Source organism: Vombatus ursinus, unplaced genomic scaffold, assembly GCF_900497805.2.
Source record: "Vombatus ursinus unplaced genomic scaffold, bare-nosed wombat genome assembly UNPS02014810.1, whole genome shotgun sequence".
Lineage (NCBI taxonomy): Eukaryota > Metazoa > Chordata > Mammalia > Diprotodontia > Vombatidae > Vombatus > Vombatus ursinus.
The window spans coordinates 28295234-28318718 of record NW_020954588.1 but is presented as its reverse complement, the minus strand read 5'-3'; the positions used below and the strand labels follow the sequence as shown (position 1 = coordinate 28318718).

General features: G+C 41.1%; 1 protein-coding gene across 1 annotated transcript in view; it reads left to right on the top strand.

Moving 5' to 3' along the window:
- The first annotated feature begins 369 nt into the window (after window positions 1-369).
- TMEM212 (transmembrane protein 212) overlaps window positions 370-23485 on the top strand; it is a 32082-nt gene continuing 8966 nt past the window's right edge. The window contains exons 1-3 of the mRNA XM_027875840.1: window positions 370-553; window positions 10264-10323; window positions 13772-14095. Coding sequence (XP_027731641.1) covers window positions 395-553; window positions 10264-10323; window positions 13772-14095 — 543 coding nt within the window. The 5' untranslated portion in view covers window positions 370-394. The remainder of the gene's footprint in view (window positions 554-10263; window positions 10324-13771; window positions 14096-23485) is intronic.

Sequence of the window (23485 nt, the reverse complement as noted above, 5' to 3'; positions counted from 1 at the left end):
TCTCTTGTCATCTTTCTACCTCTCTTCCTGCCTCTTTCTCTTGTCTCCCTCTCCCTAGCCCTGTCTTCTCACAGGTTTGCTCTTTCTCTTCCTCCCTCTCACCTCTCTCTCTTCCTGTCTCTCTACTTGTCTTCCTCCCATCTCTCAGCCTTCCTCTCTCTCTCTCTCTAGCTGAAAACACACTAGAATCAGACCAAATCCTGTTACCTTTATGAAGAATATGTTGTTTATTGCTTATCATACCTTTGAGAGGGTACAAAGAGAATCTCTCCTTTCCCAAGAAGTTAGCCACTTGAGTGCCATGGTTACAGCATCTAAGAGACATTTGTTTAAAGACATACCTCAAGCCAAGCTTTGGTGACACAACATTCTTGACTTCTAGACTCAGGAAAAAATGCAGAGCCCATTCCAATATGCCAGCCTGGTTCTTATCATCTTTGGAATACTGAGCATATTCTCTGGGATTTTTGCTTTCTTCCCAGTATTCTCCTGCAAGATTTGGTTCACCGGATGGAGTGCCCGGATCGCTTGTCCCATCTGGAATGGAGCTTTGGTAGGACTCACGTTTTATTAAATGTAATGAGACAGAAAGATCCCCACCTCCTGAAATTCTATATAATGTTCATAAGGTAAAATTGTGGTGAGTGCCACAACTGGAGATCATTGACTAAAATAGAAATATGTCATTCTTGTAATTACTGGCCTAATTGGATACTTCCATTTTATTTTATGCAGCAAATAATGACTGATTATTCCAGTACATCGGAAAAGCTGTTTGATTTATTCTATCTCTTTTTCCCCCTAAACAGATGCTCTGAGATATTCTTGGAATTTGTTTCCTGATATTTTAATTTTGAAAATATGAGGATAAACTTTGAGGAGAAAAAAAGTAATAAAAATAAGAGAGACGAATGCACACTGCTACAGTCCCACTGAGCATAATTTCATCTTGACTGGATGATTTGACTTGACTTTGAAGGCACTTCAAGATTTTACCTTGCTCTGAGGGGTGACGGGCAGTTGAAGGAATTTGGGATGTTTAACCTGGAGGAGAGAAGATTTAGGGGGATCATAATCGCTGTTGTCTAGTATCTGAAGGGCTTTCATATGAAAGATGGTTTAACCTTGCCCCAGAGAGGAGAATGGAGAACAATGAGGAAAAGTTAAAAAGAAACAAATTTCAGCTTGATATCCCATTTGTGGAGTGTTGAAGAGGGGACTGTTTTCCAGGCATGGTTTGGTCCCTTCCAACTCTGAAATGCTGTTATTCTGTTACAACAGATATCGAGTTTCATTGTACTTCTGAGTCATAGTGGCAGAAACACTCAGCTGGGAGAAAGGAAGCCTGGGTCACAATCCCCATTCTGCTACTAACTAGCTTTGTCACCTTGGGATTGTCCCTTTTCCTCTCTGGGCCTCAATTCCTTCATCTGTAAAATGGTCTGAATCATCTGGCAGCTAGATGCGGTGGGTAGACCTGGGGTCAGGAAACCCAAATCCAGCGCCAGATACTTACTGGCTCTGTGTGATCCCGGACATGTCACCTTTACCTTTGTCTGCCTCTGTTTTCTCAACTGCAAAATGGGGGAAATAATAACCGTTATCTCTTAGGGTTGTTGTGAGGATCAAATGAGTTAATATATACAAAGCACTGTGCAAATCTCAAAACACTATATAAAGTCTAGTTCTTATTATGCCCAGGACCTTGAACATAATGATAGCCAGAATAAGTAGGCACTTAATAAATAATTATGAGATTGAACATATGTAACCGAAGATTCTGAAGACATCTCCCTTGAGCTGCTATTCAGAGGGTGGGTTTATGAGTGGGCAAGGACAAGAGAAAAGGGAAGGGAACAAACATTTATTAAGTGCTTACTATATGCCAGGTCCTGAGGTATGTGCTTTAAAAATATTATCTCATTTAATTTAATTATCTCACAACAATCCTGGGAGGTAGTTGCTATTATTATCCCCATTTTATAGTTGAGGAAACTGAGGCATAGAGTGGTTAAGTGACTTGCCCAAGGTCAATTGCTAGTAGGTGTCTAAGGCTAGATTTGAGCTCTTTCTGACTCCAGGTCCAGCACTCTATCCACTCACCACTTCAATACCCCAGACCAGGACTTGGGGTGACAGGAATGTCCCTGAAATAAGAGATGGAAAAACAATCTCTACCTAGCAATTTTCTCTAGAACTAGTCCTGCCAATAAGAAAATATGGCAGTTCCTAGCTCCCTTCTCCTTCTGACCACTTGGGGTCTATCCTTCACCATCTGTTTAATCATAGCCTAGGTTTTGCATATCCCTCATGATGTCTATCATAGAGCCCTGTATACAGTAGACAACAAATAGGTGTTGATTCACAAAATCATAATCATGACCTTCTAGGTCATCGCTTCTAGTCCCCTCCTTTTACTATTGAAGAGAAGCAAAAATGACTTGCCCAAGGTCATACAGCTAGTTTGTGTCCAGAGCCTGGGCTAGATTCTTTATTCTTCACTCTTTACACAACGCCACATAACCTTTATGCATCGTACGATCTCCAGCCTTATCTCCTCTCCTCTATCCTGCCTCCATTTAGAACCCTTTGCCTAAATCCCTTGTTACTTATGGAACTTTGCCCACCTTTGTTTCTGGACCATCTATGTGAATCCTCCCATACTACCCCTCCCCACACATAAACACAACACAAACTTTCTCCTCTTCACTCAAGGAGACTCCTCTATTCTTAGTGTAAATAAAGCCTAAAAGCTACATACCAGCCTACATTTCTAATAAGCCAAGGTTGAGGAGGGGGTGGAGAATGGGGGGTCATACCCCAAAAAGAATTTCGCATGCTCCCTCTTTCAATGACGTCTCATTTTAACAGTCTGACCTTGGCCCTAATGAGTCCTCTATTGAACTCCCTTTTAAAAGACACCCCACCATTTTGACAGCTTTCCCTTCCTATTATCACCTGCTGATCTTGACTTCAAAAACGCCTTTATTGACATTAAGTATACATTTCTATTATGTTGATTTTGATTTTTGCCAATGGATCACTAACCTCTTCATGGACAAGAGGAGGCAGGTTTAGTATTTCAATGTTTTGTAATCTCTTGTTGAAGGATCTGTAAGCCCCTGTCACAAATATTGGTCCTTACATTTTCCCCATCTCCATCAGACAGGTAAGAGTAACTGATATTTATATAGGGCTCTAAGGTCACAGAATCAGATTTAGAGCTGGAAGGGATAATCCCTTCATTTTACAGATGAGGAAACTGAGGCCTGGGGAGGCTAAGTGACCTTGGTCAAGGTCATATAAGGAACAATGGCAGCAGTGAGTCTGAACTCAGGTCTGTTGACTTGGGAGCTGGTGGTCTTTTCCCTGTGCCATATAATATCTCAGAGAAACCCTATGAAGTAGATTTTATTTTCTCTACTACAGATATCATATTCCTATTTTACAGGTGAAGAAAGTGAGGTTCAGAGAGAGTAGATGCCTTACCCATCATGAAATAGCTAGTTAGGGTCAAAGTTCTCTGAACGCTTCACACATATTGGGTTTTCATATCTTTGTTCTGCCCCGTTGTATAATCAAAGTCCTTTCCCAGACTCCTTAAACTAGGCTATAGGAAAGATCAGTCACTGAGAAACAGGCTGCAGGGAGAAAATAAATAAAATCCTGAAATCTGAGCTTTAGGCTGGACAGAGGAAACCTGAGCTAGTCCAAGCTCACTGTGGGACTTTTCTCTCTTTTTTCTTTACCGAGAAACTGAGGTGCCAAATGCTTAATATGCTAGCTAGCCAACTGAACCAGGATATTGTAAGAATTAATGAAGCAGTGGGTCAGGTTCTCCCGGTGTCAACTTGTACTTGGAAGCTACATTAATTTTTATCACATTGTCATTGAGGATGCTTAAGCTGTAACTTAGTAACCAAGTGGCCTAAATGAGTTAGTTATTTGAGGGGGTGGGAAAAGAGAAATAGATAGAGATGAGGAGTCTAGATCATTAGCTTCATTAGCATAAGGAATCTTTATTGTGGAAATTCTTTATATCAATGCAGATCAGAAACTTTTGTGCAATTTGTGGTCTTAGAGAGTCTTTTGGGGGCATTGAAAAGATTAAGTGACTTGCCCAGGGTCACATAGCCCTTATGTGTCAGAAGTAAGTTGGAACTCAGGTCTTCCTAACCCCAAAGTTTGCCCTCTAGCCTTAATGCCATACTGCCTGTAGAAAGAGTTAATCCAAATCATGAAAGGCAGCTTCTCCCCAAATTGTAGTTTAGACCCTGGGAAACTGATTACACCATTCTGGGAAAATGCTTTGAGTTCTTTTGGGGGTATTGCGGCCATGCAAACCCCAAGTTACCATATTTACTCTGATAATTCCCCATCACCACCAGTCCACTTTCCCCCACTAGCTAAAACAATGATGGGGTATCTGGTGGGAGGAAGGGATTAAACAAACATTTGGGTTCTGTGGCCCCCCCAGTGACCTTCATTAAGTGAATCTTTGGGATTCTTAGCCCTTTTTCACTACAATAATTTCCTCAGAATCACACAGCAACAAGTGTCAAACTGAATCGAACTTAACAATGCCTAACATTCCTTCCTTCCTTTCAGCAATTCCTCTTAGTTCCATGTGAAAATTGCCTTCAGTGAGACTTTTTGTGTCTGGGAGAGAAAGAAAGAAGGGAGAGGGAGATGATTTACAGCTGATTACAAGTTGGTGTTTGTTTTACTTTTTTTTGGCTTTCCATTCCTTTCAAGTTTCAAGTTTGGAGCTTAACTGCCTTTGACCCAAGGAAACCAGGATTGGGCAGCTGCTCTAAACCCAGGTCATTGCTGCCTTTCCCACCCTCCAGCCCCATTCCCACCCCCACCTCACGGGCTCGGGGTTATGTTAAAGGAACAGAACCTGTGCTCACAACTCTGGGGAGGCAATAAGGAGACAATGTAAGGATGAAATGAGTGAGAGGCGAAAGGACAGTAAGTGAGGGCTGCCTGCACAAAGTAGTAATGCTTCCCAAGTAACACTCTAAAGTAGAGACCTTTCCCAGCTCAAGCAACTATATCAAAACTATCCCATGTCCCAAGTTACCTTTTTTTTTTTTTTTTTTTTTTAGCAAGCTGACATTAATCCAAAAGCTGGATCTCTGCTCTTGGGTTAATGGTTGCCAATGGTGGATTAATACGTTACTTCTTCCACATAACACATTCAGCGATTATCTTTTAGCCATTTAGTGGGAGCTGCCTAGGGAAATAATGCTGAAACCCAAAAAATGGCACAAAAAAAATTTCTGGCAGGCCAATGGAGGAAGGAATCTTTGACAGCCTCTCAAGTCACAGTGTGTAATTACTCACCTGCTTTGTCTGCTCCTCGGACCAGCTTGCCTTTTATCCAGGTGAATAAGGCAAGAGTTAAAATGTGATCTATGGGTGAACAGCAGGCAGACTATTTGTTTGGAATGTAAAGTGAATGAAGGGGAGTAAGGAGATATGTCTGGAAAGATACACTGGCTAAACAAATTATGGGCTGCGATAGTAATAGAATACCTCTGTGCCATAAGAAATGATGAAAGGGATGAAACCTGGGAAGACTCATATAAACAGATTCAAGCGAACTGAACAGAACCAGGAGAGTAGCCAACACTGTAATGACAAAGAACTTTGAAAGACTTAACAACTCAGATCACTGCACCAGCCACCATTCCTGAGGACCAGTGATGCTATTTACTGCCCACCAGAGAGATGATGGATACAACGTGCACAAAGAGACACACAGTACATTTTAGGACATGGCCATAACCATGAAGGAATTTATTTTGTTTAGCTATGCATATTTGTTACAAGGGTTGGTTTGTTTTTTCTTTTTCTTCTTTTGATTGGGGAGGAAAGACTGGAGGGTGAGAAAATAAAAGCTTGTTAATTCAAATTATAGAAAATGACCATCTCCAATAAGTGAAAATTAATATCAGTATTAATGATAGTGATATATATGTATATATGTGTATATACGTATTTATGTGCATATATGTATATGTGTGTATGTGTATATACATATATATATATAGCCTCTATTTCTCACTCATATTTATTCCTTAGGAGGCAGTGGGGGTGGGGGGGAAGGAACAATGGGAAGATCACTGACTCTGAAATCAAAGGAACAAAGTTCAAATCCTGCCTGGGATGCTTACTACCTGGAGCATGAGCAAATTGTGTAACTTCTCTGTGCCTCAGTTTCCTCATCTGCAAAATGAGAGGGTTGGATGGTATCTGAGGTCCCCCTGGTACTCAATAGCCTATGTTTTCATCTCCCCTTACTGATACCTTTCTGACATAGAGTTCCTCTGATTCTTCCCGTCTCTCTGCAATCTAATATTTCTTCTCCCTTCACCCCCTAGAAAAGAAACATAGTTGGAAAAGGGGGAAATTTCAAGTGCAGGGTGAAGTAGGGGGCCAGTCCATGCTCTCCCCTCCCATTCTCCCATGCTAAAGATGGTGGGCATGCTTTGCCAAGTCCTCCTGCACCATCCACAAGGCGGATTTTACAATTTCATAGCTGCATTCCTGTTGCACCCTCCTCCCTGAAAGGTCTTTTTCAGAGTTCTATATAAACAAAGTAAAATTCAAGCTGGAGGCAACCCTCACAAAAATACCAGGCCACAGTAAGCAGACAGCATTCTCCAGCTTGAGAAGGGAAGAGAAGGCAGTATGAATGCCAAAATAGTTAGAGGAAATTGGAAACTGATTGTCCAAGAGTTTTGACTCTCTCCTCTAAGGGAAGCCAAGGGGGGGGGGGGGGATCAAACCTCCTCAACTGGTATCCCACTTCAGATTTTCTTTATTCAATTAACCACATGTACATCAAGTGTGAACTGAGGTCCTCTTCCTTTGAAAATACTGGTTGTAAAAGAGTTTGATCATGGTCCTCCAGCCCGAGATCACTATAACAATGGCTCTTGATCACACTTGGGTTTTGGGGTTGTTTTATTTATGCTGGCCAGATCTTATAGGGTCCCTGGAAACCTTTCCAATTGCAGAACACTCACGACTACAGATGGTTCAGTTTTTATCCATGGGATCTTTATAGGATGGCCATGCCAAGATTGAATTTTCAGGCTCAGCTACATGAGGAGGCTTAAAAAAAATTCTGCAAATTCTTCAAATCCAAAATTCAAAACGAAACATGCCAGGAAAATAAAAATTTAGGTCTCAAAACAATAAATCTGCCAGACCTGGAAAGAGTCAGTCTACAAAAGCAGCAAGCCACAGAACCAGCTTGGGCAACGTCCTGGATTTCCTTTTTCCTTAAAATTGTTGATACAATGTGTAGCGCCACGTCGATCTGTCCAACAGAGGCCCATGTGGTACCATTTTTAGACCTGCTCACATTCTAAATCTTGTTCCAGGCACAACTCTTCCCGGGGTCCTCTTTCAACCACAGAACATTCCATGACACATTATTTGTAAGTTGGGAAGAAATAGTCTCAAGCCTGACTGACCACAGAGCTCCCACTCTTCATACCTGGTACTCAACCCAACCAAGGACCTGGCAAGATTTCTCAACGACTCTTCCTTGCTGAGCTCTGATGCAACCTTTCACTTTGTTGTTCAAAGAACTCTATCCCGCACACCAGTCTTTCTTCCTGCTGACACAGAATACATGGATTCCCCTTCTAAGGCAATGGCATCATTGAAGCTAAAACAACAAAATCTCCATCCTGAATTGATTTTCATGGCAGATCTTGATTACATGAGAAAGAGTCCCCTAGTCTGTTATACTACCCTAACCCACAGAGGCTACAGAGTTCCTTAGAGAACAAAAATGGAAAAAACTATCCTACCGTTACTTCTTGGTTCTGTATTCTCTAACAAACTTACTTATCTTCCCGGGGAATAACGATACTAATCGTTACACTAATCAATACAAAATACTAATCAATATAAAACATGATGGCAGTGGGATATAGGGGAAAGAATGTGAGACTTTGAAGTTAAGGGAGACCTGAGTTTATGAGATCAAATCCCTTGCCCTATCATCAATTGGTCTCTCTGAAGCTTATTTTTTTAGTCTGTAAAATGGGACTAATAATATCCACAATACCTACCTTGGGCAACTAGGTGGTGCAATAGATAGTGGCTCATCTTCCTGAGCTCAAATCTGTTCTCAGACACTTACTAGCTGTGTGACCCTGGGCAAGTTACTTAACCCTGTTTGCCTCAGTTTCCTCATCTGTAAAATGAGCTGGAAAAGGAGCTGGCAAATCACTCCAGTGTTTTTGCCAAGAAAACCTCAAATGGAGTCATGAAGAATTGGACATGACTAAAAATGAATCTTCATCATCGTCATCATCATCATCATCAACAACAACAATAAATATCTACCTCACTGGGCTGTTGTGAGGGTTATAGCATCACAGACTTCAAGGTAGGAGGATGCTTTAGGGAACATCTAATCTAGTCCCTTCTGAGGCCCAGAGGCTGCAGATCAAATGAAATTATGTATACAAACAATTTTGCAAAGCTAAAAGGATTAAGAAAGGCAACTTGACATAATGGATAGGAGTCTTCAAGTCCTACCTCTGACCCAAACTGACTGTGTGACCCCAGGCAAATCGCCAAACACCTTAGGCAACTCAATCATTCAATCCACAAACATTTATTAAATTCCTACTATGTGCCATAGATCGAGGCTAAGTCCTGGGGATGCAAAAAACTCTGTTACAGATGAGTTTCTACTCCACACCAATGGAAGGTTTGTTCACACTGGGAGTTCCCTACAAAAAAAGGATTCTATGAATGTCCATGATTATTGTATTAAATTAATATAGCAATAAAATTAAATCAATACATTAATAAAAAGAATATTGATAAATTAATTTAAAAGGTTATAAAGTAAAATACATGCTATCTTGCTTAATTGCCATAGAGGTAGTAACCATCCTACATGGGCCACTTATTTCCTGAGTGACTTTCTCAGTTCCATAATCTGTACAAATGAGAGGGCTGTACTAAATGGCCTCTGGGTTCACTTTCATATCTAATAATAATAACAGTTGACATTTATATGGTGCTTTAAGATATGCAAAGTTATCTAGGGCTGTATCCCAAAGAGATCATACAAATGGGAAGAGGACCCAGATGTACAAAAATATTTATAGCAGCTCTTTTTGTGGTGGCAAAGAATTGGAAATTGAGAGGATGCCCATCAATTGGGGAATGGCTGAACAAGTTGTGGTATATGAATGTAATGGAATACTATTGTGCTATAAGAAATGATGAACAGGAAGATTTCAGAAAAACCTGGAAAGACTTGTATGGTCTGATGCGGAATAAAGTGAGCAGAACCAGGAGAACGTTGTACACTGTAACAGCCACATTGTGCGATGACTAATATTGATATTAACCCTTCTCAGCAATACAAAGATCTAAGACATCTCCAAAGGTCTCATGATGGAAAATGCTATCTACATCCAAAGAAAGAACTATGGAGTTTGAATGCAGATCGAAGCATACTATTTGCTATTTTTTTTCTTCTGTTGCATTTTGTTTCCTCTTTCTGGTGGTTCCTCCTAGGTTCTAATTCTTACTTACAACATCACTAATGTGAAAATATATTTAATACAAATGTATATGTATAGCCTATATCAGATTACAAGCCATCTTGGGACGGGAGGTGGGGAGGGAAGGAGAGAAAAATGTAAAACTCAAAAGCTTATGGACGTGATTGTTGATAAATCAAAATAAATTAATTTTAAAAAAGATATGCAAAGTTTTTTATATATATATATTTACATACATACATGAATGTATATTATCTCATTATATTTGAACCTCACAATGACTCTGGGAGGTAGGAACTATTACCATCACCATTTCACAGACGAGAAAACTGAAGCTGAGCGAGGTTAGGTGACTTCCCCAAGACCTCACAACTAAGTAAATATCTGGGACAGGATTTGAATTCAGTTCTTCCTGACTCCAAGTCTGGCACCCTATACATACTGCCTCCTAGATGCCTCTGTGTTTATGAGCTTAGGATCCTGGTGAACCAGGAAGTGGCCTTCTGTCCCTATAGGAACTATGCCTTTACCACAAGGATGGTTTATTTCACTCCTCACCACAGGATTCTTAAATACACATCTCTTGTTTGGCTGTTTGCCATCTGTAGCCCTTTCTGGCACATGGTAGACCCATCATGCCATGAGATGAACTGAATCCTTTTTAGTCATGAACTCATTCACTGACATTTTTCCTCTATTTTTCTTCTTATAGGTAGTTATTGCTGGCATTCTTGTCCTCTGGGCTCACAGAAAGCAGACACAAAGATCTCTGGTAAGTGTACAGGTGTTTACTATGGAGTGGTTGGGGATGTCAAAACCATAGAGCTATAAAAGACCTTGGAATCCATCTTGTCCAACTCTCCACCCATTTTAAAGATGTGGAAACCCAGGTCCAGCAAGATTAATGACTTTTCCATGACCACCTAGGGAGTAAGTAGGAAAGGCAGGACTTAAACTCAGGTGCTCTGACCCCTACCCAGTGCTCCACCTTTGGGATTCCTTCTAATGTCCAAAGGTGGTTCATTTTTTTAAAATCACCCTCCTAAAGATAAATCTTCGATCTTCAAGGGAAGAAGAATTCTGTTCATTGAATCTGATAAACTGAGGGTTAGCTCAGAAATCTTTATTTCAACCATTGACTCTGAAAGTCTTGCACGAATCAATCTACTTTACTGCCTCTTTGAAATAAAAGTAGAACATTAAAGAAAAAAAATAGTAGGATCATATAAGTTGGCATTACAAAGACAGGGTGTAGAAATGCCCCCAAATTGGAAATGTGGATAAAATGCCCATAGTGAATTTCTCCCTTGCACTTTATTTATGCCACAGAGGGGAATGACTTTTCCTGAGGTCATCATTTTAAGCTCAGTGAATGTAGGTTCATGGAATCATAGATTCAGAGCTAGGAGGAGCCTCAGAAGTCATCTTTTGTAACCCCCTCATTTTATGGATGAGAAAACTAGGGCTCAGAGAAATTAAACAACTTGCCCAAGATCAATGAGGTGGTGAAGCAGATAGAACACGGGGCCTGGAGTCAAGAAGACCCAAGCTTAAATTGTGGCAGATGACAGATGAAATGATTGAGGAAACAAAGGTTCAAGCTTCTGAGCATATCTATTTATTAAGCAGTGCATACCAATTGGGCAACAAATCAGGACTAGGCCTCCTCAGCTTAGGAATGGACCTCGAATAGGGGGAAACAGATTTTTATTCATTAAAAGTAATTAATCAAATAAAGCCAATTAATTAAAAGAAAACCGTTAACCAGGATATAAAATTAGGTAATCTGATTTCTAATTGGAGGAAAGATTAGGGACTTTCCAAATTGGAAGGGGGAAAGTGAATAGGTGAAATTCCTTGAAATAAAAAAAAAAACAGGTGTCCCACTCCCCCCAAGTGTCAGTATTCAATAACTAATAACAATAATTAATTAACCAGTATAGGCCAGTTTTCACATAAGACATATGTGTCTGCTTGAGATGTATAATGGTGAGAAAGCTCTTTGCATCCATCTTCAGATCTGGCTGCATTTCTGGTCAGCATAACATAGGTCTTTAGTTAAGGGTCTCTAGGTAGCAGGTCGAGGGGTCTAGCTTCCCAGCCACACAGGGCCAGGTTTTCTCACAATTCCCACAATTGAGTAGTTTTCTGACAAGACAGAAATTGTATTAGACTCACAATTGAGTAGAAAGTGAACCAAGCTAGATTGAGTCACAACATGGAGTCAGTGTGGTTCACCCAATTCCCACTACCACTTGAAGTTCTAATCTCCTCAAATTCCTTCAAAACCCAGCTTCTGACACTTACTAACTGTGTGACTCTGGGCAAGTCACTTAACCTCTGTTTTCCTCAGTTTCTTCAACTGTAAATTTGGAATAATAACAGTATCTACTTGCTAGGGTTGTTATGAGGATCAAATAATATTAGCAAAGAACTTACAAGGGCGCCTGGCACATAATAAGCACTAGATAAAAGCTTATTTCTTTTCCTTTTCCTTCCCCCAAGATCTCAGAGTAAGAGAGTGATAGAGTCAGAATTTAATTAAATCCAGTTAAAAACACATTTAATGCCTACTGTTTTAAGCACTAAAGAAAATCCAATGTAAATAACACATATTCCTTGTCTTTAAAGAGTCTGTAATCTGGTAATGGAGATAAAATATTAGACACAGCAAAATGGAGTGAAGAGACTGGATTAGGTGATCAATAAGATCCCTTCCAACTATGATCCTGTAAATAACTAGAAACAAATATCAGAGAATGTTCTAAGTACCTAAGAGAAGTATATTCAAAAAGTCAGAGAAGTTCAAAGAAAGTACAGATAGTCCTAGCTGGATGTTACAAGTAAGATTTCATGGTATAGATTGTAGCTGAGCTGAGTTTCAAAGGATGAGCAGGATATCCATTGATGGAGGGCATTTTAAGGGCCATGTATGCAAAAACATGGAAGGGGTAACATACAAGGTTTGCCCTGGAAACAAGGAACAGTCCATCTGATTTGGAGGAGAGGGTATGCCACATATAGAGTAAGTAAGCAGCTTGAAAGGGACAAGCCAAATGATAGATATTAAGCTTGCCCTTCATTCAGTAGGCAATAGGGAGCTATTGGAGGATGGTGAACAGGGGAGTGAGATGATTAGATCCACACGTGCAGAAGATTAATTAATTATGTAAAGGTGTATAGGATGAATACAAGAATCTAACTTTTTCAAATAAGTGTTTTTCTTTCAAACTTCTTATCTATTCCTTACAGTTTCCTGTCATATGATCATAGTTTTTCAGTTGAAAGGGACATTAGACCTAGTCTAATCCCCTATTTTTACAGATGAGGAAACTGAGGCCTATCGAGGTTAAGTGACGTTATTCACTGTTATTGAGTCAATATGTCAGGAAGCTGTTAACTTCATAGACATGGTAACTTTCTCCACCAATGCCAATTCAAGACTGCTATCCATTTACAACTTACTAGATAAGTCTTAAGAGAGTCACTTGAAGCTTAAAGAGGTAGAATTTGAACTCGGGTCTTCCTAACTCCAAGGCCAGTGCTTTCCCAAGTTGCACTACTTCTTCTTTCTACAAGGGCACAAGGAGGGAAGTGTAGGACACCTTTTTTTGCTTCCATGTCTATTAGAGAGAGCTGGAGCCAGGAAGACCTGAATTCATGACCTACCTCTGACCCATACTGTCTATGTGACCCTGGGCAGGTAAGTCAGCTCACCTCTAGGCATTCTAGGCAACTCTTTCACACTATAAGTAGAAGAGGAGATGCTGAACTGTAGTAGTAGAGGGACTTTCCTCATCTGGGAGTTCCCTATTCCAGTGATATCAAAGGTCTAGTCCCTACCCTTATCATGCCCATATTAATATTAGTGTATCTTCAAGACTCTGCTGCTCAGTGGAATGACTCCCTCCATTGTCTTCCTTGCCCCAAAGAGTAGTGATGCCACCACCCAGATATTAGGGTGAAAGCTCCACAGAATGAAGAAGCTATCTCTCTCTATCTTTGGCTGAAAGTAGCTTTCCTCTCTTATCTTTGCTGGCTGCCAAGCTGCTAATTGAAAAGGAGAATACAAAGGTCTGGGAAGGAGAGAATGAACCTCTTGCCTTCCCATGACTAAGAGGAAGGAGGAGAAGCCAGGATGTTTTATTTCATGTTTACCATGAAGATTTGGAAACAATCCCCATGAAAAATAACAAACAATTCCTTTGTCTCCTTTTCAGTGGGAAGCTAGTTTCACCTTTGCCATCCTGAGTGTCATTGGATGCCCACTTCAAATGGCAATTGCTATACAATCTGCCTTTCTGGGGCCATATTGCTACTACTCATTCTCAGGAATTGCTGGAACCAATTATCTGGGTTATGCAGTGATGTTTCCTTTTCCTTATATGAGATACCCATCAATATGTGTGGATCCACCCCACTATGAAGAGTACCACCTGATTCTACAAACCCTTGACCTGGCTTTTGGTTTGGCCATGCTCTGCGCATCTCTGGTTGTGCTGGTCAAGCTTTTCTCGAGGCTCTTCCATTTTGGAGAGTTAAATGTAAGTCCTCAGAAACAATGGCTCCATTCAGGAATAAGGAGAAGATAAACATACTGCCCTCTGCCTAATCAGATCCCAAGTGGATGACCATATTTGGTTCTGGGCACCACAGTATAGGGAAGACATCAATGAGCTGGACAACGTCCAGAGCAGGGCATGTACAATGGTGAAGGACCTCAAGTTTTTGCTGCATCAGCCAATGAATCAAGAATTTATTAAGCACCTATTCTTTGCCAGGTGTTAGGAATACAAAGACAAAAAAACCCAAAAAAACAGATCCTGCTTTCAAGGAGCTACTGCTCTTTAGGGAAAGACAGAATGGACACATGTAAGTATATATAAATATAAATAATTTACAGAGAGGGGAAGGCATTAAGATATATTGGTGGGACTGGGAATATTTTGCCTGGAGAAGAGAAGGCTCAGGGGCACACAATAGCCCTCTTTAAGGATTAGAGAGAAAAAGGGATTAGATTTGCTCTGCTTGGTCCTAGAGGGCAGAACTAAAGGGAAAGGTTGGAAGTCACAAAGAGACAAATATAGATTTGATGTCAGAAAAAAAACAACTTCCTCCAAATTAGAGCTATCTAAAATGGAATGAGGTCCTCCACACTAGGTAGATAGATAGATAGATAGATAGATAGATAGATAGATAGATAGATAGATAGATGTGGGTGTGGGTGTGAGTGTGTATAATAAATTAATCTTCCTATTACAATGACCTGATCCCATGACTTCCATGTCCAAAACCCTTCACTGGTCCCCCAAAGTCAGGATCACCCCTGGTAAGCCATATTGTACTGGGGATACTTTGGGGAATATGATTTGGATAATTTAGGCCCTGAGGTTCCCTCCAGTTCTGCAATCCTGTGTTTCTCTCCAGGTTCCATTCTTAATGAATGAAATTAATTAATGGCCCACTAGGAGGAGGCCACATATCCAGTGACATGTGTTGACATGATGGCTAAAGGTACAGCCATAACTACCATAACTCAATTCCTGATTATGTCCAAACTCTTTGGTCTCTAAAACCAACCATTGAAGAGAAATCCACAGCTCTGGAAAAGCTAGAAGGGCGGGTGGGCTAGCTGCCACTGGATTACTCCAGAAGTTTGGCTTTCCTAATGGAAATATTGCTAACATTAGTCAAATGCAGACATCTTCATTCAGATCCTCCCCTTTGGAGCTCAGGAGAGTGTAAACAGCATATGCTTTTTGGCTGGAGAGTAAAAGAAACCCTCCCGGACTTTTCTCTCCATAGATGATGAAGATGACGAAAAGCGCTCAGCCACTAACATACCCCACAAACCGTCAAGTTAATTCAACCAACCTTCCATGACCTCCTACGATATGTGACACATTTTGGGGTGGAGGGGAGGTGGTCACAGTAGGGGAGTTTGTGTATTCCCACTTCAAACAAGTTTGGAGAGGGAAGGAGGTATGAAAAGAACAGGAAGAGTGACTCCCCCCATTTCTTTCCCACTACTCCTTCCTCATCCTGTGACTCATATCCCTTCCCTGATGGCTTCTCACTCCCCTAGCTAATGGAAAGAAGAGGTAACAGGAGGCTAAAAGAAAAGAATTTCAGAAGCAATGGTGAAATTTATGTATTAAAAAGAGAAGTTTCAGATGTGATGATGAAATTGAAGTACAAAATATTCCCAGCTCCCCCAAGAAGAACTAGAACTTCATTCCTCTTCATTTTAAACTATAAGTTCCCTGAAGGCAGAAACTATCTCACTTTTATACTTGTATGACCAGCACTGATTGCACAGCATGGCACATAGTAGGTGCTCAATATCACTTGGTGATAGGTGATTCTTCCACACATTTTTGACTACTGACTTTAAAGAAATACAAAATTATGCTTCTTGAGAAGGCTGATGGAACTAATCTATCCTGGCTTGTCCCTTCCTTCCCCATGCTAGACTATTCCTTTTGGGAGGCTGCAGTTCAAAGCTCTCTTCTCTGTCCTTCTGGTCAGCCCTCCCTGCCCACCCCTACTCCCCTAGGCAATACATTATCTCATTTGATTCTCCCAATAGCCCTACAAGCAGCTAGGGTAATTGTACAGAGCAAAGTCCAGAATGGATTGGACAGCCTTACACTCATTCTGGCATTTCATTTATGGGAATACCATGAAATTGGGAGGAAGAGCATTTGGAGGAGAGTTAAGGTTCTGCTAGAGAAATTTTCTTATTCAAGTCTGTAGGGATTTGAGGCTCATGCTTGCTCATGGAATCCCAGAATCCAATATGGAGAAGGGGCCTTGGCAGACAGCCCACTTTTAAGAAAGACTCCCCTCTATAACATCTGAGACAAGTCCAGCCTGTCCTTGAAGACCTAAAGAGAGAAAGAACCCATGGCCTCCTGACATAGCCCTTAGGGCTTTTAATTAGGAAGTTTTTTGTCATGTAACATTGAGCCTAATCCTGTAACCTGTAAATTCCATTCACTGTTCTGGATTCTACCCAAGGAGAGCAAGGTTAACGGATCTGAGACTTGACAACCATTCACCCAGCTACCAAAGCTTTCTCTCTCTCCTCCAAGCCGAGTATCTCCAGGTCCTTCAAATGAGACTCAAATGGCCCAGTGGGCAAAAACTCATCCGAAGCCCTTAGGGAGAGGAAAATCCACCTGGGGTGCAGTGGCCAGAGTAAAGAAGTGAACTCGCTGGTAACTTCCTATTTTACCCAATTACTTTTACTTACCAGGTGCTGCATTCTGCTGGTTTTGAGACTACTGTGTTGCACCCCTGGCAAGGCTCTGATTGGTCAGTCCTAGTTATGGCTCTTGCAGCCAAAGGCTACTCATAAGGCTAAGCCTAGAGCTGGATCTTAAATCTAAAGCTAGGAGGTGGCTGGGCGGTCATTAGGTCCAACCCTCTCATTTTGCAGATGAAGTCCAGAGCCGATGCTCTTTTCACAGTCTACCCCTGGGTGGTCAGTTACCTGGGGTGAGAAATGAGGAGAGCTAGAAAAAAGAGACAAATTGAAATGGAAGGACAACTCTTTGTGGAGCTGGGTGTCTACCAGTAAGGATTATTGCACATAATGTTGGATTCTTTCAATGTGTTGATTGGTTTTGCAGAATTTGTTTTCACATCTTTTTCTTTATTAGAAAAAAAAAAGTCCATAATGGTTCTGGGAGTTCCTATCTACCTACTTTCCTCCAGGAGGCAGGAGGGAAAGGGATACAGGGGAAAATTGAGATGATGTCAAAAAAAAAGATATCAATAAAAATATTTTTTAAAAAGAAAAGGGAGGAGGAAATAGAGAAAGATGAAGTCAAAATGGAGCAAATTCATGGTTTTTCCTTAGGGACAGCTTGAAGGTTTCCTGTCACTGTAGGAGTGAGTGAGAACTGGGTTCAGGGTGATTCTCAGGCAGGTATCTATGCTGATCCTGCTAGGGGGAATGCTGGGATAGCACCCCTGCTTTGTAGGAATGATGCTTTCTCCCAGTCCAGGTTCCTCTAAGAACAACCATAGGACGACCAGCCGTGGTTGGGTGACAGATCCCACTGTCTCTTAGCAAGTAGCATGCCCTCGGCGTACATATGTTTTTAGGGTAAGACAGCCCAGAATAATCCATAATGGCAGAGCATCATGTTACATTAGCAAGGATGAGCTGCTGATGGAAATGAATTATGACATTTTGTGCTAATAAAGACAGCAAGGTCTGGAGCCCAGGGGAAGCATGCAGAATCTGAGCATGTTCAAAGCCAGGATCCAAAAATATTTTGACAGGCTATAACACTAGACTAGACCAAAGAAGATGAAATTTAAAAGGGATGAATGCAAAGTCTTACACTTGGGTTCAAAAAATCAGCTTTACAAGTAGGGCAGGAAGGGAAAGAATGAGCATTTATTGAGTGCCTACTCTATGCCAGGCACTGTGCTAATTGCCTTTCAAATATCTTATTTGATCCTCATAACAACTCTGGGACATAGGTGCTATTATTATCTCTATTTTACAGTTGAAGCAAGTGAGGCAAACAGAAATCAAGTGTCTTGCCCAAAGTTCACACAGCTAGCAAGTGTCTGAGGCTATATTTGAACTCAGGTCTTCCTGACCCCAGGCTCAGTGTTCTATCCACTGAGCCACTTACCTGCAGCCAAAGTAAATAAGTATGACATGGAAGTGGGGAAGGGGGGAAAGTATTACTGGACAGCAATACATCTGCCAAAGAGTGGGATCTGTCATGGGCTGCAAGTTCAAAATGAGTCAACAATGTGATCTGTCAGACAAGAAAAAGAATGAAAACATTAGCAGAGGAATAATGTCTAGGGCTAGGGAGGTAATAGTCCAACTGTATCTGGAATGATGGGACCCTTTCTGGGAGCCAATTTGGAGAAAAATCATCGATTAGCTGGAAAGCATCCCAAAGTGGGTGATAGTATGGTGAAACAGCTTGACTTCATGAGATTGGAGGATTTCATTGAAGGAAATGGAGACTTTTAGCCTGGAGACATCATAACCATATAGGGGGGTTGGGCTTATTCTGCTGGAGGCCGGAGGGCAGAACTAGGAGCAAAAGATGGAAGTTTTAGAACCCTAGGACGTACATGTAGAGCTAAATGGGATCACAGAGGTCATCTCTAGTTCAACCTGCTGCTTTGTAAAGCAAGCAAAGACTGGGTGGACATGTTAGGCTATGATACATGTGGAAGGGATTCTTAATTAGCTACAGGTTGAACTAGACATTCTCTGAGAGCCTGTCCAGTTCTGAGATTCTATGATTCTTGATCAAAACAAGTAATTCGGTTTGAGCTGTTTCATTCACTCATGGAGCATCTATTTGGTACCTACTACGCGCAAAGCTCTGAGCTTACTTTCTTGGTCACCATTATTCCCATCGCTTTTTCTCTTGGCAGAGGAAAATAAAGGCGCATATCTTTGTTTTGCTTTTTCCCTCTTGCTCAAACTTCAGAAAATATGGCATTTCCTCAAAAGGCAGGCTGGGTTACTTGTAAAAGTTCAGAACCTACCCTAAATCTAAATGCATTCAACACCCCCACACACACATACACACACACACACACACACACACACACACACACACACACACATAACCTAGTTATGTTCTATTCCCAGCCTGCTGACAGGGATAGCTTAAATGAGAACAGCATTAAAAATAGTAATGTTCGAAAGTAATCCACGTTTTGTTGCTTTACACTTCCTCCTTCTATGCATAAGCAGAATGCTGATCAAGTTCAACCACATCCCTTCCCCTCCATGTCTGGAACATTAAGTTCCCCTCTCTAATTTATTGCACATTTCTGGAAAGCTGACTGTGCACACACAACACACACACACACACACACACAGAGGTAGCAGATTGAAAAGGAGATGACAGGCAAGGCTTCGGAAAAGTGGGAGGAGGGAGAAGCCTATTGGTACATTTCTCTCTCCCAAGTCCTACGAGAGCAGGGTTGTTCTGAAGAACATGTGAACTCCTCCAGATGCTGAGGATGAGCTGTTCCCAAGGGTTTCCTCTGGAGCAGTTCACACTCTCCTATCTCCCAATAGCTTTTGTCCTCTGGGCACACATGTCCTCATGGTGTACCAGAATGGAAGTTTCCCTTCAAAAGCCAAAAGATGAAGACATGTTTGGACCAAAACAAAATTGGATTATGAAAAGTTCAAAAGGTTGAAAAAACATTCAATGAAAAGGACCACAGCAGTAAATGACTTCAAAGTTTTATTCAGGGAGAGGGTGCTTTGGGGTTGATGGGGTCTCAGGGTAGGGCTGTGGAGAGACATGGAAGAAACTCATGGAAAATGTTAGGGAATAGGCCACCCTGGTTGGGACTTGGGAAGACAGGAGATGCTGTCAGAAGAAACAAGGGGGTCACCTGCTTGCAAAACTTGGATGGAAAATGAAAAAGTGACAAATGACTTCTCAGCATGCGAGGTTCAGAAGGCAAAGATTTAGGGCCAGGGCAACAGAGTTAGAAGTTCAGGTTGACTATCTCCTGCCTTAGAGGGGCAATTTGGCATAAGGAAAGTGTGCTGGAAGACCAGTGTTCAAATTTGCCCTTTGACACAGTGACTGGGTTTACAAAGCCTCACAATGCCTACTTTCAAGGTACATATGGCAATGCCCATATCAGGAAGTGAAGGAAATTTCCAAGGGTCTCATAGCTAGTATGTGTCTGAATCTGGATTTGAACTCAGGTCTTCCTGAATTCAGGTCTAGTACTCTAACCATCACAAGAAGAACAGGACATTATACCAATAAGCACAAAACTGAAGTAGAGGAATGCAATGCAATAAAAAGGCCAGGATGTCCTCATTCTTGGACCAGTCAGGAACAACTGGCCCAGAGGGGAAAAGATCAGGGTGCTAGAGAAATTGCAGCTGTGCTGGACAGCTCCCCGAAGCCTCCTCCTCTTCCTCCTCCATAAGGTAGAATGGCTTCATTTATTTTCATTTCATTATCAACTGTTATTTTTTTTAATGAAAGGGGAGAAAGAAAATATTTTTTTCTTAGTATGTCATGTGGGTTTGTTTTTTTTAATGAGCTGAGAAATCTGTTTCCTTTCTATAAAAGATACAGGTAGTACCCTTGAATTCTGTCCAGAAATTATTTTTTCCAGTCTTGTGATTTTATTGGTAGAGGGAATGACAGTGTGAAAACTCCCTCTACTGATGTGGTCGAACTTTTTAATAACTGAAAGCTTTAGATAGTTGCTTGGGGGCACATAAAAGTTATCATTAGCATTATTATTAATACCTTTATTACTGCTATTATTGTGGGCAGCCAGGTGGTGCAGCACACAGAGCATCACTTCTGAGTTCAAATCTGGCCTCAAACACTTACTAGCTGTATGACCTTGGGAACATCCCTTAATCCTGTTTGACTCAGTTTCCTCATCTGTAAAATGATCTAGAGAAGGATACAGCAAACCACTTCAGTATCTTTGCCAAGAAAACCCCAAATGGGGTCACAAAGAGTCTGACATGACTGAACAACAATCATTATTTCATAGTATCATCCTATGAACCTAAGGCATAAGGCTGTTTTATAGGTAGATAAGGGATCATTATAAAGGACCTAAAAGGTTATTTCATCCAATCACCTTCTTTTTTGCTGATGAAGAGGCTTAGGTCTTGAGAGATTAAGTGCCTTCCTAAGATCACCCAGATAAGTGACAAAGGCAAGATTTGAACCCAAATCTTCTGTCTACTAAATTATTGCTTTTTTCATCACCCCAGGTGGCTTCTCACGGTAGAGTGAGATCTTTCTGGTGCTTCAGAAAATAAATCCCCTTTGGATTGGATTTCATGATGGACCTGTGTTGTTCTCAATCAATTGACAAACATTTATTAAATGCCTATTACATGCCAAACACTGTGTGTAGTCTATAGAGCTATATTGTAGATAGAAAGACAGAATGGTAGAGGGTAGAAAGAACTAATTTCAGAGTCAGAAGGACCTGTGTTCCAGACCTACCTCTGATTCATACTGGCTGTGCAACCCTGGGCAAGTTGATTAACCTTTCAGTGCCTCAAGCCACTTTCTGAGCCTATAATTTTCAGAACAATTGCTAATATGCTTCGGTAGAGGGAAATTCCTTACCAACAGTTCCTTACACAATGAAATCATAGATTGAGACAAAAAAGACAAATATAATAGACTGATATTTCTTCTTACAAAATCCTTCCAAAAAGCGTGATGGGTGCAAAGAAGTCAATTCAAAACAAACTTTTAATGAGCACTTACTGCATGCATGACATTGTTGTGCTAGGTGCTGGAATTGTTATTGTTGTTCAGTCATGTCTGACTCTTCGTGACCCCATTTGGGATTTTCTTGGCAAACATACTGGAGTGACTTGTCATTTCCTTCTCTAGCTCATTTTACAAATGAGGAAACTGAGGCAAGCAGGGTTAAGTGACTTGCCCAGGGTCACCCAGCCAATACATGTCTGTTGCCAGATTTGAACTCAGGAAGATGAGTCTTCCTGATTCCAAACCCAGTGCTTTGTGCCCTGTGGCAGCACCTAGCTGGGAATACAAAGACAAAACAACAACTACAACCAGGAGTTCCAACCCTCCAGGAGCTGACTTTCTACTGCTTGGAAACCAGTAACAATGTTAATAAATATAAAATATGTAAAAAGTTATCTCAAAGAGGAGAGAGTGCTAATACTCAGGGGGGAGGGGGCTCCAAAGAATGTTTCTGTATAGGACACGGCTCTAAACTGGGCTTCAAAGGAAGTCAGGCATTGATTCTAAGAAAGTGAAGAGGAAATGAATTTTAGATGGGAGGACTCACTGTGCAAAAACCTGGAGGTGGGAGATGGAATTTTCTGTATGCTTCTAAGAAAGAACATTGGAAAGATAGGTAGGAGACAGGTTGTGGAGAGCTATAAAAATGCCACACTGGAAAGGCTTTGTGACATGGTGGATAGAGCATTGAATTTGGAGTCATGAATACCTGACCCCAAATTCTACCTCAAGAAACTCACCAGCTGTATGGTCCTGGGCTCATCATTTAACCTCTTGGGGAGGCCATTGATCCACCTGTAAAACAAAGCAGCTGTACTCAATGTTCTCCAAGATATCTTCCAGCTCTAAATCTATGCTCCTATTTCATTAGAGGCACTGTAGAGTGTTGAGCAGGAAGGTGACATGGTCAGAGCTGGACTTTAGGAATACTAATTTGACAGCCAAGTGGAAGATGACTTGGAATGGGGAGAGATGGGAGGCAAGAAGACTAATTAGAAGGCTATTGCAATAGTGCAGGTTAAAGATGATGAGGGCCTCAAAAACAGTCAAGACCATTGGGGTTGAAAGAAGAGGGTAGATTTTACAGGTGTTGTGGAGGAAGATTTGGTAAAACTTGGCAATTGATTACATATGGGCAGGGGAGGGGACGAGAGAGAGAGAGAGAGAGACAGACAGACAGACAGACAGAGACAGAGACAGAGACAGAGAGGGAAGGAGACAGAGAAAAAGAGAAAGAGAAGAAAAGATGGTCCAAAATGGTGAATCAGGATGACTAGAAGGATGATTATGGGTAGAAAGTGCTCATCATACTACACAAATAATCATCTGACCTTCCATTTGGGCTATATGGACTTTATGTACTTATTTATCTGTTTGGTTGTTTATTTTATTTATTTATTTATTCATTCATTCATTCATTTATTCATCCATCCATCCAGCCATTCATCCATCCATTCATCCATTCATTCATCCATTTATCTATTTATTTGTTTGTTTGTTTGTTTGTTTGTTTACGGCGAGGCAATCTGGGTTAAGTGACTTGACCAGGATCACACAGCTATTAAGTGTCAAGTGTCTGGTCTGAGACTAGATTTAAAATTCATGAAGTGTGGGGAATCACTTGAAGGAAGTAGAGATTTTTAGTTTGGAGAAGAG